Here is a 12,632-nt window from a genome sequence, read left to right on the forward strand (position 1 = left end):
GAGTGTTGTCCTTTTGCAAAAGTCTGTAGTAGAATGGACTCTGGTATGTCCGCCTCCCCCCCCCCCCCCGCCCCCCCGACACCCCTCGCCTACCCTCTCTTCCCGCAAAAAAAAAAAAAATTATATGTATATATATGCATGCTTTCAAGTCCTAACTAAGGGTGTTGGGTCATGCTGCTGGTCAGGCTTAGCATCTGCTTAGCAGATGTGGTGTAGCGTATATGGATTTGTCCGAAGGTAGTGACGCCTCCTTGAGAAACTGAAACTGAAACTGCATGAAGCCTTCCCGTCGCGGTAAAACAGCCCACGTTTGGGTTCCTCTTCACATTGGGTGCTACAGGTCTTCAATTAACGTGTCTTTTTTTGTTGGTTTTTTTTTTTTTTTTGTTTTGTTTTGTTTTGTTTTTGTTTGAATGATAATTTAGACACAGCAGGAACGCAAGCCATCCAGCGCCGCCACTCCCGGTATGCAGTACTGCAAGGCAGAACGATGGTACAGTGGTGGCCTTGTGGTAACGCGTCCTCCTAGGAAGTAAGAGAATCTGTGCGCACTGGTTCGAATCCCATAGTCGCCAGTATTTTCTTCCCCACCTCCACAAGTCCTTGAGTGGTGGTCTGGACGCAAGTCATTCGGATGAGACAATAAACCAAGGTCCCGTGTGCAGCATACACTTAGCGCACATAAAAGAACCCATTGCGACAAAAGGGTTGTCCCTGGCAAAAATCTGTAGAAAAAATCCTCTTCGATAGGAAAGCAAATAAAATTGCAGGCAGAACAAAAAGAATATAAAACAGGTGGCGTTCTCAGTGTGGCGACGCGTTCTCCCTGGGGAGAGCAGCCCGGATTTCACACAGAGAGATCTGTTGTGACAAGAAAGTAATGCAAGAGTAATGCAATACAATACAATACAATGTGTGTACGATGTCGTGAACACAGGTGATGTGGTGATGGCTGGGCGTTGCAGGTGACGGGCTATATGGGCTTCCTGGTCAAAATGTCCACAGATCTGGAGAACAGCATTGTGTCCCTGGAGAGGATCGCCAAGTACACCACTGTGCAGTCTGAGGTCAGGCCTGTACCGTTCTCTTTCTGTCAGACTGGTGGGGGGGAGGGGGGGTGTGTGTGCCCACGATTTCTTGCAATTGAGATAAAACATGGGAAGGGTACAGCCACAATTTCTCGCAATCCCATGATTTCTCTCACTTTGAGAGGGTGAGCACCATTGTGGGATTGTGAGAAAGTGCCGTCGTACCCCTCCCACGTTTTTTCTCAATTTCGAGAAATCGTGGGCTTTTAGAGGGTGGAGGTGGGGGAGGTGGGGGATTTGGAGGGAAATCTATCATTGTGCCGAAAGAGGCTTCTTTTCTCTTCTCTTCCTTTCTTTGATCTTTTTATTTCTTTTTGTTTTCGCTGTTGTTGCTGTTATTATTATCATCATTGTTGTTTTTTCCAATATGATATATCCAGTGTTTTTTAACATTGGCGAAATGGAATATCTCTCTCTCTCTCTCTCTCTCTCTCTCTCTCTCTCTCTCTCTCTCTCTCTGTCTGTCTCCATCGGTCTGTCAATTTGTCTCTTTTGAATGCTGTCACAGAAAGTGTTTTACAAAGAAGGTATGGTAAACTATATACACGTGTTATCTATTTTAAAAAGGCGTTTGACAGTGCAACATAAAGTACTTTTAAGAATTTGGTTTAAGAACAAGTGGACATGGTTAATTTATGAAGGCTGTTATAAAAATCATAAGTCACTACTTTCTTGTGCAGTAATACTGTTGATTGTCCAATTTCTTTTAATGTCCATTTGGTCTTAAAGAAGGTTGCATATCCAGCCTGTATACTGTTCCCCCCTTTTTATAAATGAAACTGCAGCATCTGTGGATGGAAATAGTTCACATGACAGCTGTTGCCTGGTCTTGTTATTCCTGCTTTTATGTGCAGGTTTGTGTTTCAAGGTATAAACTGTGTTCGTGTGATGTGGTTTCGATTTCAACATTCAGGTTGATTGATGGATAAAACCTATGCCAAAAAGATTTTCATTATTTTTCCCCTATTTTTGAATGTTTTGTTTGAAAACGTAGATATCTGAGTCCAGATTTATATGCGTACTATGCACACTACTACTGCAAATGACTTGGCTTCCGACAACTGCGAAAGAAAGAGAAATCACGTGACCTTATGGCTGTGGTGTTGTCAACAGGCAGACTGGGTTTCCTCCCAGCATCCCAAACCCGACTGGCCAAGGCAAGGTCATATTCGTTTCCAAGGTTACAGCACGCGCTACCGACCTGGCCTTGACCTTGTGCTTCATGACCTCACGTGTGACATCAAGGCGGGAGAAAAGGTTGGCATTTTGATCGTATGCTCTACAAACCATTCGCACATATGTGTCAGATATTTTAAATTCTTCAGACATTGATTTGCATGATATGGCACCTCGTGTTCTGGTGCCACCTGTCCCTCCCTGGGAGTTAACAAAAGCAAACGTCAACATATGTGCTTCTGACACAACAAAAGGAGAATCTCCACATATAATAGCAGCATCTGTCAGAATTGAATTAGAAGAAAATTTTGATTATCATTTAAAAGTTTACACTGATGGCTCAGTCCTGGATGATAGCAGTGCAGGATCTGCTTTTGTCATTCCTGACCTAAAAACGGAAAAATCATATTATTTAGGTAAGGGACATTCAATTTTTACAGCTGAATTGGTGGCCATCCTTATGGCTTTAAATCATCTTGTTGATATACCAATCATAGTAAGTAATATCCTATTTTGTGTTGATTCTCAATCTGTCTTAAAAGGTTTGCTCCTTTTTGAGAATAATCAAAGAGAAGATTTATTTTTTGAAATTAGGTATTTATTGCACTCCCTATTTGTAAAGGGTACAAATGTTGATTTTTGATGGATACCATCCCACACTGGATTCCGTTATAACGACCAAGCAGACAGGGCAGCAAAAAGGGGAGCAAAAAATCATATAGATAGTATAAAAGTATATTGCCCATTGTCATACAAGGAAATAAGCAATATATTAGAAAGAGACTTTTATAGGTGCTTGAATTCAAGTCTAAAACCTCGTCAGTTGACTCTCTCAGACTTTGGTCCGATTCGCAGACCAATTCTGAGCTTAGCTCTCAGACTATTATCAAATTCATTACGGACCAAGTATTGTTCTAATGTCAAGTGTATATGCTTTAGTAACCTGACAATTGAGCATATAATTTTCCACTGTAGCTTGATGAAGCCTTTTGTACACGAAAGTGTGTCTTCACAAGTGACTGAGAGCGTTGATGTTTTTGACTTTTTGCATTCATTATCAGTTGTTTCGCTTGTCAGTTTAACGACTTCTCTCTTACGAAGTCCTTTAAGTAATTTCCTGTAACTGTATTTAGAGGTTTTTTTGTTTTTTTTTCGCTCCAAATTTCACCCACATTTTTTCCCTCATTTGCCCAGTTTCCCCCAACCCTCCATTCATCCACATCTCCCACCCCTTCTAACCGATAATACTCAGATATATTCATAAATACTTTAACAAAATGTCTTCAATCACCGATATGTGTGACGGGACATTAAACAAAAAATTCCTCCTCGGTGTTTCCACGTGTATACTCGGCGGTTCCTAATCGTGTCCACGTGTGTGTAGAGCGTTTCCACAAAGTACGCTCAACGTTTCTGCATGTCGAAATCCTCAGGGGGGTTCCTTAGGGGGGTGTTATTCTCAGCATTTCTCCATTTATGTTCAGCTTTTCGAAATGTATGTTCATCTTTTCTAAAAGTATGCTCAACGTTTCCGAATGCAGACTTGTCGCTGTGTTCAGCGGTTCACTTCAGTTTCAGTCTGAGGCAAGATGTTACTTTCTTTTATGTTCATGATTGGAAGATTAGGCCAGTTACATATTTTTTTTCTGTCATTTCAGTTTTGATATTTTTAGGGGTGGGGAGGGGCAGGAAGGGAGGAAGAAGCATATTCATGTATCAGGTTATGACAAAGATTAACTGTATTGCTTTCATTTTGACGTATGTTTGATATTGTGATGTAGAGTTCGTGAAAGTCTGTGTGAAAATAACGATTGGAAACAGTTGTAATACCACTGACATATAACACACACACACACACACACACACACACACACACGTATACGCGCGCGCGAATTTTCGTTTGTTGAATAACTGTGACAAACAATAAAGCCTGTCACCCCAGGCATTGTATTTATTTATTCATTTATCTATTCATTTATTTATATATTAATCTGTTTATTTAATGTTTATTTATTTAGTTATTTGTTTAATTATTTATTTAGTTATTTATTCATTAATTTATTTCATTGATTTATTTATTCATTGATTTATTTCATTGATTTATTTATTCATTGATTTATTTATTCGTTTATCTATTATTCATTTATTTATGTGTCTTTTTATTTATTTGTTTCTTTGCTTGTTTGTTTATTTATCAATGTGGGGATTTTACAAGTGTCAGAGAAACATTTAAACAGGATGTTAAACATGAGGAAACAGAGGATTCAATGACTTTCTGTGTGTGGGGGCAGGTGGGCATTGTGGGGCGCACAGGGGCAGGCAAGTCTTCTCTCACTCTGGCTCTCTTCAGACTGATCGAGGCAGCCAGCGGTCACGTGGTCATTGATGACGTGGACATTGCGTCACTGGGTCTGCATGACGTGCGCAACAAGCTCAACATTCTCCCCCAGGTTAGTCCGCCCATTTTTGGGTGGTTCGTAGTTCTTCCCCACTACCTCTGAATGCGTCTGTGTTGACCATCTTTCACCTTGTGTATGGATGTGGGCTCTCTCTCTCTGTCTCTCTCTCTCTCTCTCTCTCTCTCTCTCTCATGTCAATAAACGTAGGAATATATCTCTCTGTCTCTCTTTGCTTTTTGGGTTGGCTAATCGTGCAAAACGGTCACAGAAAGAGAATATCATTACATGTATGTGTATGTGCACGTATCACTTTCAGTTTCAAAGCATCTCAGACGAGTGAAGGGACAACAAATTTCAATAATTGGCCGGTCTTTTTTACCTAATTAAATGCTACGGAAAAGGATCTACTTTGACGGCTTGCTTTTGCAGGGACGTCTTTTAATTAATGTGTACATTGACCAAGAGCGTGCAACTCCGTGGCTGACACAGACTTCATGTCTATAAAAAGCAATGTTAAAAAAAAAAAAATCGGATTGTTATCTATGTTTCGCTGAGTTCGAAGACACATTTCTCCATTTTTACAGACACTAAAAGCCGAGCGGTTAAAGCGTCGAACTTACATGAAAATTTGAGGGTCCTGGGTTCGAACGGCGCCTGGTGGGTAAAGGGTGAAGATTTTTCCGATCTCCCAGGCCAAAAGATGTACAGACTTTCCAGCGCCTGAAACCCCTTCGTGTATATACGCAGGCAGAAGATCAAATACGCACGTTAAAAGTCCCGTTATTCATGTTACAGTTCGGTGTGTTATGGAAACAAGAACATACCCAGCATGCGCTACCCGTAAATGGAGTATGGCTGCCAACATGGCGCGGTAATAACAACAACAATAACCGGTCACACACGTAAAAGCCCACGCGTGTACATACGAGTAAACGTGAGAGTTGCAGCCCACGAACGAAGAAAAAGGAGAAGAAAAAGATAGTATTTGTGTGTGTGTTTGTTTGTTTGTTCTTATTGTTTTTTGGGTTTTCTTTTTGTTGTGTGTTTTTTTTTTCTTTTTGTTTGTTGTTTCTTTTTTTTTTTTTGGGGGGGGGGGTCGTTTTAATTTTTTATAATTGCTGTCGTTCCATTCGTATTTCGCCCAGTTGACCAGCAGTGCAGTGTCTGTACTCACTGTGTGTGACAGGACCCGGTGATCTTTGACGGGACGCTGCGCATGAACCTGGACCCGTTCGAACAGCACAGTGACCAGCAGGTGTGGACAGTACTTGACCAGGCCCACCTCAAGGCCTATGTGGCCGCCCTGCCTGACCGCCTCCAACACCTGTGCGGCGAGGGAGGGGAGAACCTCAGGTTGGGAACGGAGTGGTTTTGAGAAATCGTCCATGTCGCGTCTTTTGTTGTTGATGTTGATGTTGTTACTTTGTCTTGAAGTTATGGTATACTGGTCTCCCTCTTACATTACACCCACACAACCCCCTCCTCATCGGCCCCTCACACTCCCGAAAAGAAAAAAAAGAAGAAAAAAAGAAACAAAAACAAACAAACAAAAAATCATACTATCACCATGTCTACCTGTGGCAGTGTGGGCCAGAGACAGCTGGTGTGCCTGGCCCGTGCCTTGCTGAGGAAGACGAAGATCCTGGTGCTGGACGAGGCCACAGCCGCCGTGGACCTGGAGACAGACGACCTGATCCAGACCACCATCCGCCAGGCCTTCCAGGACTGCACCGTCCTCACCATCGCCCACAGGATTAACACAGTCATGGACTACGACAGGTAACGGAGGAAGGGAGGGATTTCGACAGGTAAAGTAATGGAGGGATTTCGACAGATGAAGCAAGGGAGGGATTTCGACAGGTAAATGAAGGGAGGGATTTCGACACGTAAAGGAAGGTAGGGGTTTTGACAGGTAACAGGGAAGGGGGGATTTTGACAGCTAATGGAAGTTTGGGAGGGGTTTTGAAAGGAGGGGAGGGATTTCGACAGGTAACATGTAACAGGAAGGGATAGATTTCGACAGGTAAAGGAAGGGATGGGTTTCGACAGGTAAAGGAAGGGATGGTAAAGGAAGGGATGGGTTTCGACAGGTAAAGGAAGGGATGGGTTTCGACAGGTAAAGGAAGGGATGGTAAAGGAAGGGATGGGTTTCGACAGGTAAAGGAAGGGATGGGTTTCGACAGGTAAAGGAAGGGATGGTAAAGGAAGGGATGGTAAAGGAAGGGATGGGTTTCGACAGGTAAAGGAAGGGATGGGTTTCGACAGGTACGGGGGCAGGTGTGTTGATGGATGTGTGGGGTCTGTGCGATGGGGAGGGGGTTTGTGTGCGTGTGCGTGTGTGTGTGTGTTTGTGTGTTCTTCATCATATCTGTCCTGCACGGGTATTGTTTTTTCTATCTGTCTCCCCTTTCCATTAAACATATGTATGCTATTGTTACAAATGAAGAATAAGAAGGGGGTACTGGGAGAATAGGCCATGCCTGAATTCTTAATCCTTGAATTCAAAACGTTTTTTGTTTGGAGTTCTCAGTCTCTGTCTCTTTGAGTGTGTGTGTGTGTGTGTGTGTGTGTGTGTGTGTGTGTGTGTGTGTGTGAAGAGGACTACATCTCCGACTGGTGTGCACATGTCGAACGGCGAATTTCTGTACCTGGGTATGGATAATAAACCGGTCTTGAGTCTGTCTAGTGTTGACTGTACCCGTCGCAAACGGGAACCAGATCATCACAAATAGGTACGTCACGTTTTAGTTGCACAACTGTGACGTCAGGTTGATCGATTAGGGATTCATTCAGAACTGACTGGCACGTCTTTGTCCGCATCAACATCCATGAATGGAAGACAAAATAGACAAAACGGAATAGTATTAATTTATGTATAATATATAAATGATTTTTTTTTAATCAATTGAAGTTCATTCGAAACTTCGTACACACACACACACACACACACACACACACACACACACACACACACACACACACACACAATAAGCACTCGCGAACTTTAAATGAAGAACGTACCTGCCAGGTGTTATCCGAATCTCAGTCCCCCATCCCTCTATACCCGAAAGAAGTCGGGAAAGTAGAAAACTTCACTTGCCACGGCAGTTCCATCGCCAGCAAAAGTAACACAGGCCGTGAACTGAAATGCCGGACTGGAAATCCTGCAGCAGCTTCCTAAAAAACTGTGCAATACGTGGAGCAGCATGAAATTTTCCCTGAGACTGAATCATAGGCCTGCAAGTCAAGTGTTCTATCCACGCTCATGCACAGCAGCAAATCTTGGCAACTACAAAGACCACATCTGAGAAAACAACAACAACAACAACAATTATTATTGATATCAAATGGCGATATTTATCTCAAGTGTTGACAGATAATGGGATGACATTAGCATGATGCACAGTCACATAAATGTCAGTTTGGAGGGAAACATGTGATTACTAACTTAAGTATCCCCTGTCACATAGATGCGACTGTCTGGTCTTGAAAAGAGAGAGAGAGAGAGAGAGAGAGAGAGAGAGAGAGAGAGAGATTATCACCTAAGTAGAATCAGGACACAGGTCCATATGGAAAGTCCAGTTCATCCACACATTGATTTAGCATCTACAAAATCAGTCCAGATTTGACAAAGTCGGGCAGATCAGTGTCATCAACTTCTTGAAGCATTTGCGAATTCCAAGAGCTGAACCCAGACTTTGCACCATTCACATGCCACAGAACATCGGAACCCCCCACGTGCATCACATTGAACCATCATACATAATTATGTATCTGGTGACCTTAGGTCGGTCCTTTTAGGCCGGAGGGATGTCAGTCTGCTGCGGCTTCAGCCGTCCTGATGCGAACTGCCATCCTCACAGCTCTGGATCACAATCCGCCGATGAATTGATCCATTCTTGAAATTATGCATCTTTGCAACGTCTTCTTAGGGAACGCGTTTGACTGAACGAATGTCATTTGCATATTAGAATTCGGGTATTTCTGTTACTTCGATAATGCCACACCCCATTTCCTCATTTGTCCTACACGTAGATTGTGGTGCTTTGCTGAAGCACGGGTATGACTGAGACTGTGAATCTGCACACACGTGGTTCATGATGAAACCTTGTCATGAAAGCGATTGTAGCAGAGTACATCAAGTGTATCTTCCTTGCAGCCATTGTAGAGTCATACAAGAAAAAATATGTATCTTGAACGCGGGTCAGGCAATAGTTGTTGTTTCTTTTCAAGAACACAACTTTTCAGGCTCCAAAAAGTCATGATGATGTATCATAGCCATTGAGTGGATGAACATAAGTAAGTGACTGACAAACCTCTGGTACATTAGTACATGGATTCCTATCAGCCAGTTTATATTCTACTTTTTTTCCCAATGAACATAAGATGGGCTTTGTGTTCTACTGTAACTGTTGAAGAAGGATCACAAGCAGAACTCTATTCTTCAATCATACAACTCTGTTCAACCTGCCACTGTGTTTGGTGCGTGTTATGAAATATCGTTGTCACAGCAAATGCTTTAGACAACTGCCACTGCGTGTTGCCAGTGCTTCTGTTATCATCATCAGTATTTTTTCCTTCATAATTTGCACGATATACTACCTTCAACGCTTTAGTCCTAACATTGACATTGTCACAATTATCATCATCGTATTTTCTTCGTTATATGCTTTGCCTTTATCATCCAGCTACTGCTTCTGCTGTTATCATTTTTCAAACTATTTTTGTCCCAGTTGTTTATGCCATCATCGTCTAGATCCAAACATATGTGTTGTGGGCATACTGTTCATACATGGTCTTACTTGGTTTTTTTTTCAGAATACTGGTTCTAGACAATGGCCGAATGATAGAATTCGATTCCCCGACCACGCTGCTGCAGGATTCCAGTTCTTCTTTCTACAGCATGGCAAAGGACGCTGGGCTAGTGTGAGCAGGGCCTAAATTCGTCAGCCTTGTGTCACAGGCAGCAACATGTGAACTGGGACCACAAGTGTCTAAAGGTCTCTTTACACATGCTGCATGACGAAAACTGCAGATAAAAAAAAATCAGTGGAAGCATAATAGGTGCAGTGGAAACGTTCCACAATGTATGACCGTGCATTGTTTTCCACATGTGCTTTATAATGTTAACGTTTCGATCCTTTAAAGTCCGCGCCCCGAATTGTCAGTGTGTGTAACGATTTTGTTTGCAACCGTTAACGCTGAACAATAATGTTGAAACAACTGAATTTGTTTTTCGATCTGTATTAGTGTTGCTGTGCACTGTGGCATCAATTTGTGTGTGTGTGTGTGTGTGTGTGTGTGTGTGTGTGTGTGTGTGTGTGTGATAGACCACAACCCACGGCAGAAACACGAATGAAGTGAAACGAGATGTCTTAACTTTCTTCCATGACTCTCATTCATTCACATCTCATAATTTTTTGTCTAAAAATGTGTCATTCAACCATATGCATATTAGGTCTTGGATGTTTGTGACAGGACTGCAATTCTCTGTGACTGTGTTCAAGGTGATCAGTCGGCCTACGTGCGATATTTTGTGTGGACACGTGTGTGCGTGTCTGTGTGCATATGTATGTGTTCTAAGTATGTGCGGTAATTTTGTAATATTTTAGAAATGCAAATCAGTGTGTGTTATGACAGTGATATGTGTTCATTCGTAATATTTGGTGATTGAAATCTAGATTTCAAAATCATTCTTTTTTCTCCAGATATGCCGGTTATTATATTGGAACAATTGATTGTCTTTATTTCCGTTAAATTTAACAGTTAGGAAAATATGAATAATTAGATAAGCAGAGGTAATTGTATGAATTGCATACATGTATACAGTAATTAAAAAAAAAGCAGCATTTACAGTTGGTCTTGATCCAGCTATCGTGTTATGTCTGGTCATGTGTGAATCTATCTCTCTCTCTAACACACACACACACATACACACACACGCGCACGCACGCACGCACGCACACACACACACACACACACACACACACACATAAATTAAAATATATCAAACACTGGAAAGATAAAAGAGAAAAAAACATTAAAGCTTACATTTTACAATGAGATTGTAGCAGGGTACAAAACCGAATAAACAGATAGATACAAAACACAGACAAGTTTAAACAAAACTCAGAATAAGCGCGCATGACCTAGAAATTGAGAATGGTCGATATTTAAATATTCCACAAGAAGATAGATTGTACAGCAAGTGTAACATACTGGGAGACGAAATCCATCTTCTTGATCATTGTATTAAAACATAAAGCCCTAAGGGAATACATTTTTTTTTAAGATATTCAAAATTCGAATAAATGTTTTATTCCATTTGTAGCTGCCTTGTAGAAGAACAAGTATTGCCTATTTTTGTTCGAATTTGCCTTTTGTCTAAGAACCCTTTGATAAATTCAAATACATGACCTGATAAGCCAATGCGTTTAAGCTTATAAAGCAATCTTGAGTGCCATACTTGATCATAGGCTTTAGCTACATAAAAATGTAGCAAATATGCACTTTCGTCTTGCAAATTGATGTTTACCTTGAGTGGTTAATTAGTATAGATGTTTAATCGTAGATCTAGCCTGACGAAATCCCGCTTGATTGACAGGGATAACTTTTTTCTCACAATAGTAGGTAAGTATGTTCAAAACGATTTTTTCTAATAGTTTACAAACTTGAGAAATTAAAGATATAGGTCAATAACTGTTCATACATGTTACTGGTTTTCCTTCTTTGTGACCTGGTACTACAATTGATTCTTTCCTTATTTTAGGTTGACAACCTTTCAAAGATACTGAGAAGAAAGTTAATCCATTTTTCCGGGAAATGCTTTATTATTTCGTTAGAAATAGCATCGAATCCAACAGATGTTCTCTTATTTGGAATTGCAGATATAGCTTCTTTTATTTCTTTGGTGGTTTATGGGGCATTGATACAATTGTTGTTGTCCACGAAAAAATATCTATGTACATATCAGAATATTCTTCTTCTTCTCTCTAAAAATCCTCCCAGTACAACGTCCATACAAAGGAACAGTAGTCATAACTGAAACAACATACAGACAGTAAAGAAATAATGAAAGTAGCAGTAGCACTAGTAGCAATAGTAGTACCACTTTCATCCATGTTTGCACATCACATAAGAGTAAACTGGTGTCAAAGCAACCATGTAAACTAAATTCTTTGTCACTTTTTTCCCACAGTGACATGCCACAGTCCATCAATATTTCCAATTATCTCCCTTCACACATGTTGATCCAAAACAGTTCAAAAATACAAATCACAAACACAGAAATTGACATTGCTCCCCGCCATTAGAAACACTTTCCGAATAATAGCATATTATACATATCTTTTGAGCATTCCACAAACTAGTTGTTCACTTAACTAAAACAACAACTAAACAACACCAGCCTCTGAACTACTCTACCAATGCTAGTGTAATATCCAGTTTGACTAACAACGGCTTGCAAAGCTGTATCATGAACATTTTTTTTTTTAATTATTGCCACAAAGTTAAACCAGAATTTCTTTATTTTTTCTTCTTTTTTTCTTTTCTTTTTTTTTCTCTATATAATGATTTAAATTCAGAGTTCACTTCATACATACCGTCGTCCCCTGATGAACAAGCTGAGTTGATATGATTTGCACTCTTCGGCTGGTGGTAGGCAACTAGCTTCAAACTGCAAAATTTTTACAACATACACAGCCCAACTCACACACAAACAAGGCCAAAACTTTTCCCCCATGCAAAACTTGTGTGACAGCATATGAGACTGTGCATATATCTGCTAAATCTTAATCAGCAATTCTGGAGTCACATCACTGTTCAGCTGGACGTAAACATGCAACTGCTGGAACGTTCGTGACAGACATTCAAAGTGAATATATTTGCAATACGTTTTATATGTGAATGTTTTATATGTTTATTGCTTCTTTTTTTATGTTATTATTATTGATTCAGGTTTGATGTT

The 12,632-nt window shown here is 40.8% G+C and overlaps 1 protein-coding gene across 1 annotated transcript in view; it reads left to right on the plus strand.

Annotated features, from left to right (window-relative positions):
- LOC143282786 (multidrug resistance-associated protein 1-like) overlaps nt 1-10,502 on the plus strand; it is a 57,319-nt gene extending 46,817 nt beyond the window's left edge. Inside the window, exons 27-32 of the mRNA XM_076588550.1 lie at nt 966-1,067; nt 2,202-2,345; nt 4,556-4,714; nt 5,850-6,016; nt 6,248-6,442; nt 9,482-10,502. Coding sequence (XP_076444665.1) covers nt 966-1,067; nt 2,202-2,345; nt 4,556-4,714; nt 5,850-6,016; nt 6,248-6,442; nt 9,482-9,593 — 879 coding nt within the window. The 3' untranslated portion in view covers nt 9,594-10,502. The remainder of the gene's footprint in view (nt 1-965; nt 1,068-2,201; nt 2,346-4,555; nt 4,715-5,849; nt 6,017-6,247; nt 6,443-9,481) is intronic.
- Nucleotides 10,503-12,632: the final 2,130 nt, after the last annotated feature.

The sequence above is a fragment of the Babylonia areolata genome, chromosome 6, assembly GCF_041734735.1.
Source record: "Babylonia areolata isolate BAREFJ2019XMU chromosome 6, ASM4173473v1, whole genome shotgun sequence".
Taxonomy (NCBI): domain Eukaryota; kingdom Metazoa; phylum Mollusca; class Gastropoda; order Neogastropoda; family Buccinidae; genus Babylonia; species Babylonia areolata.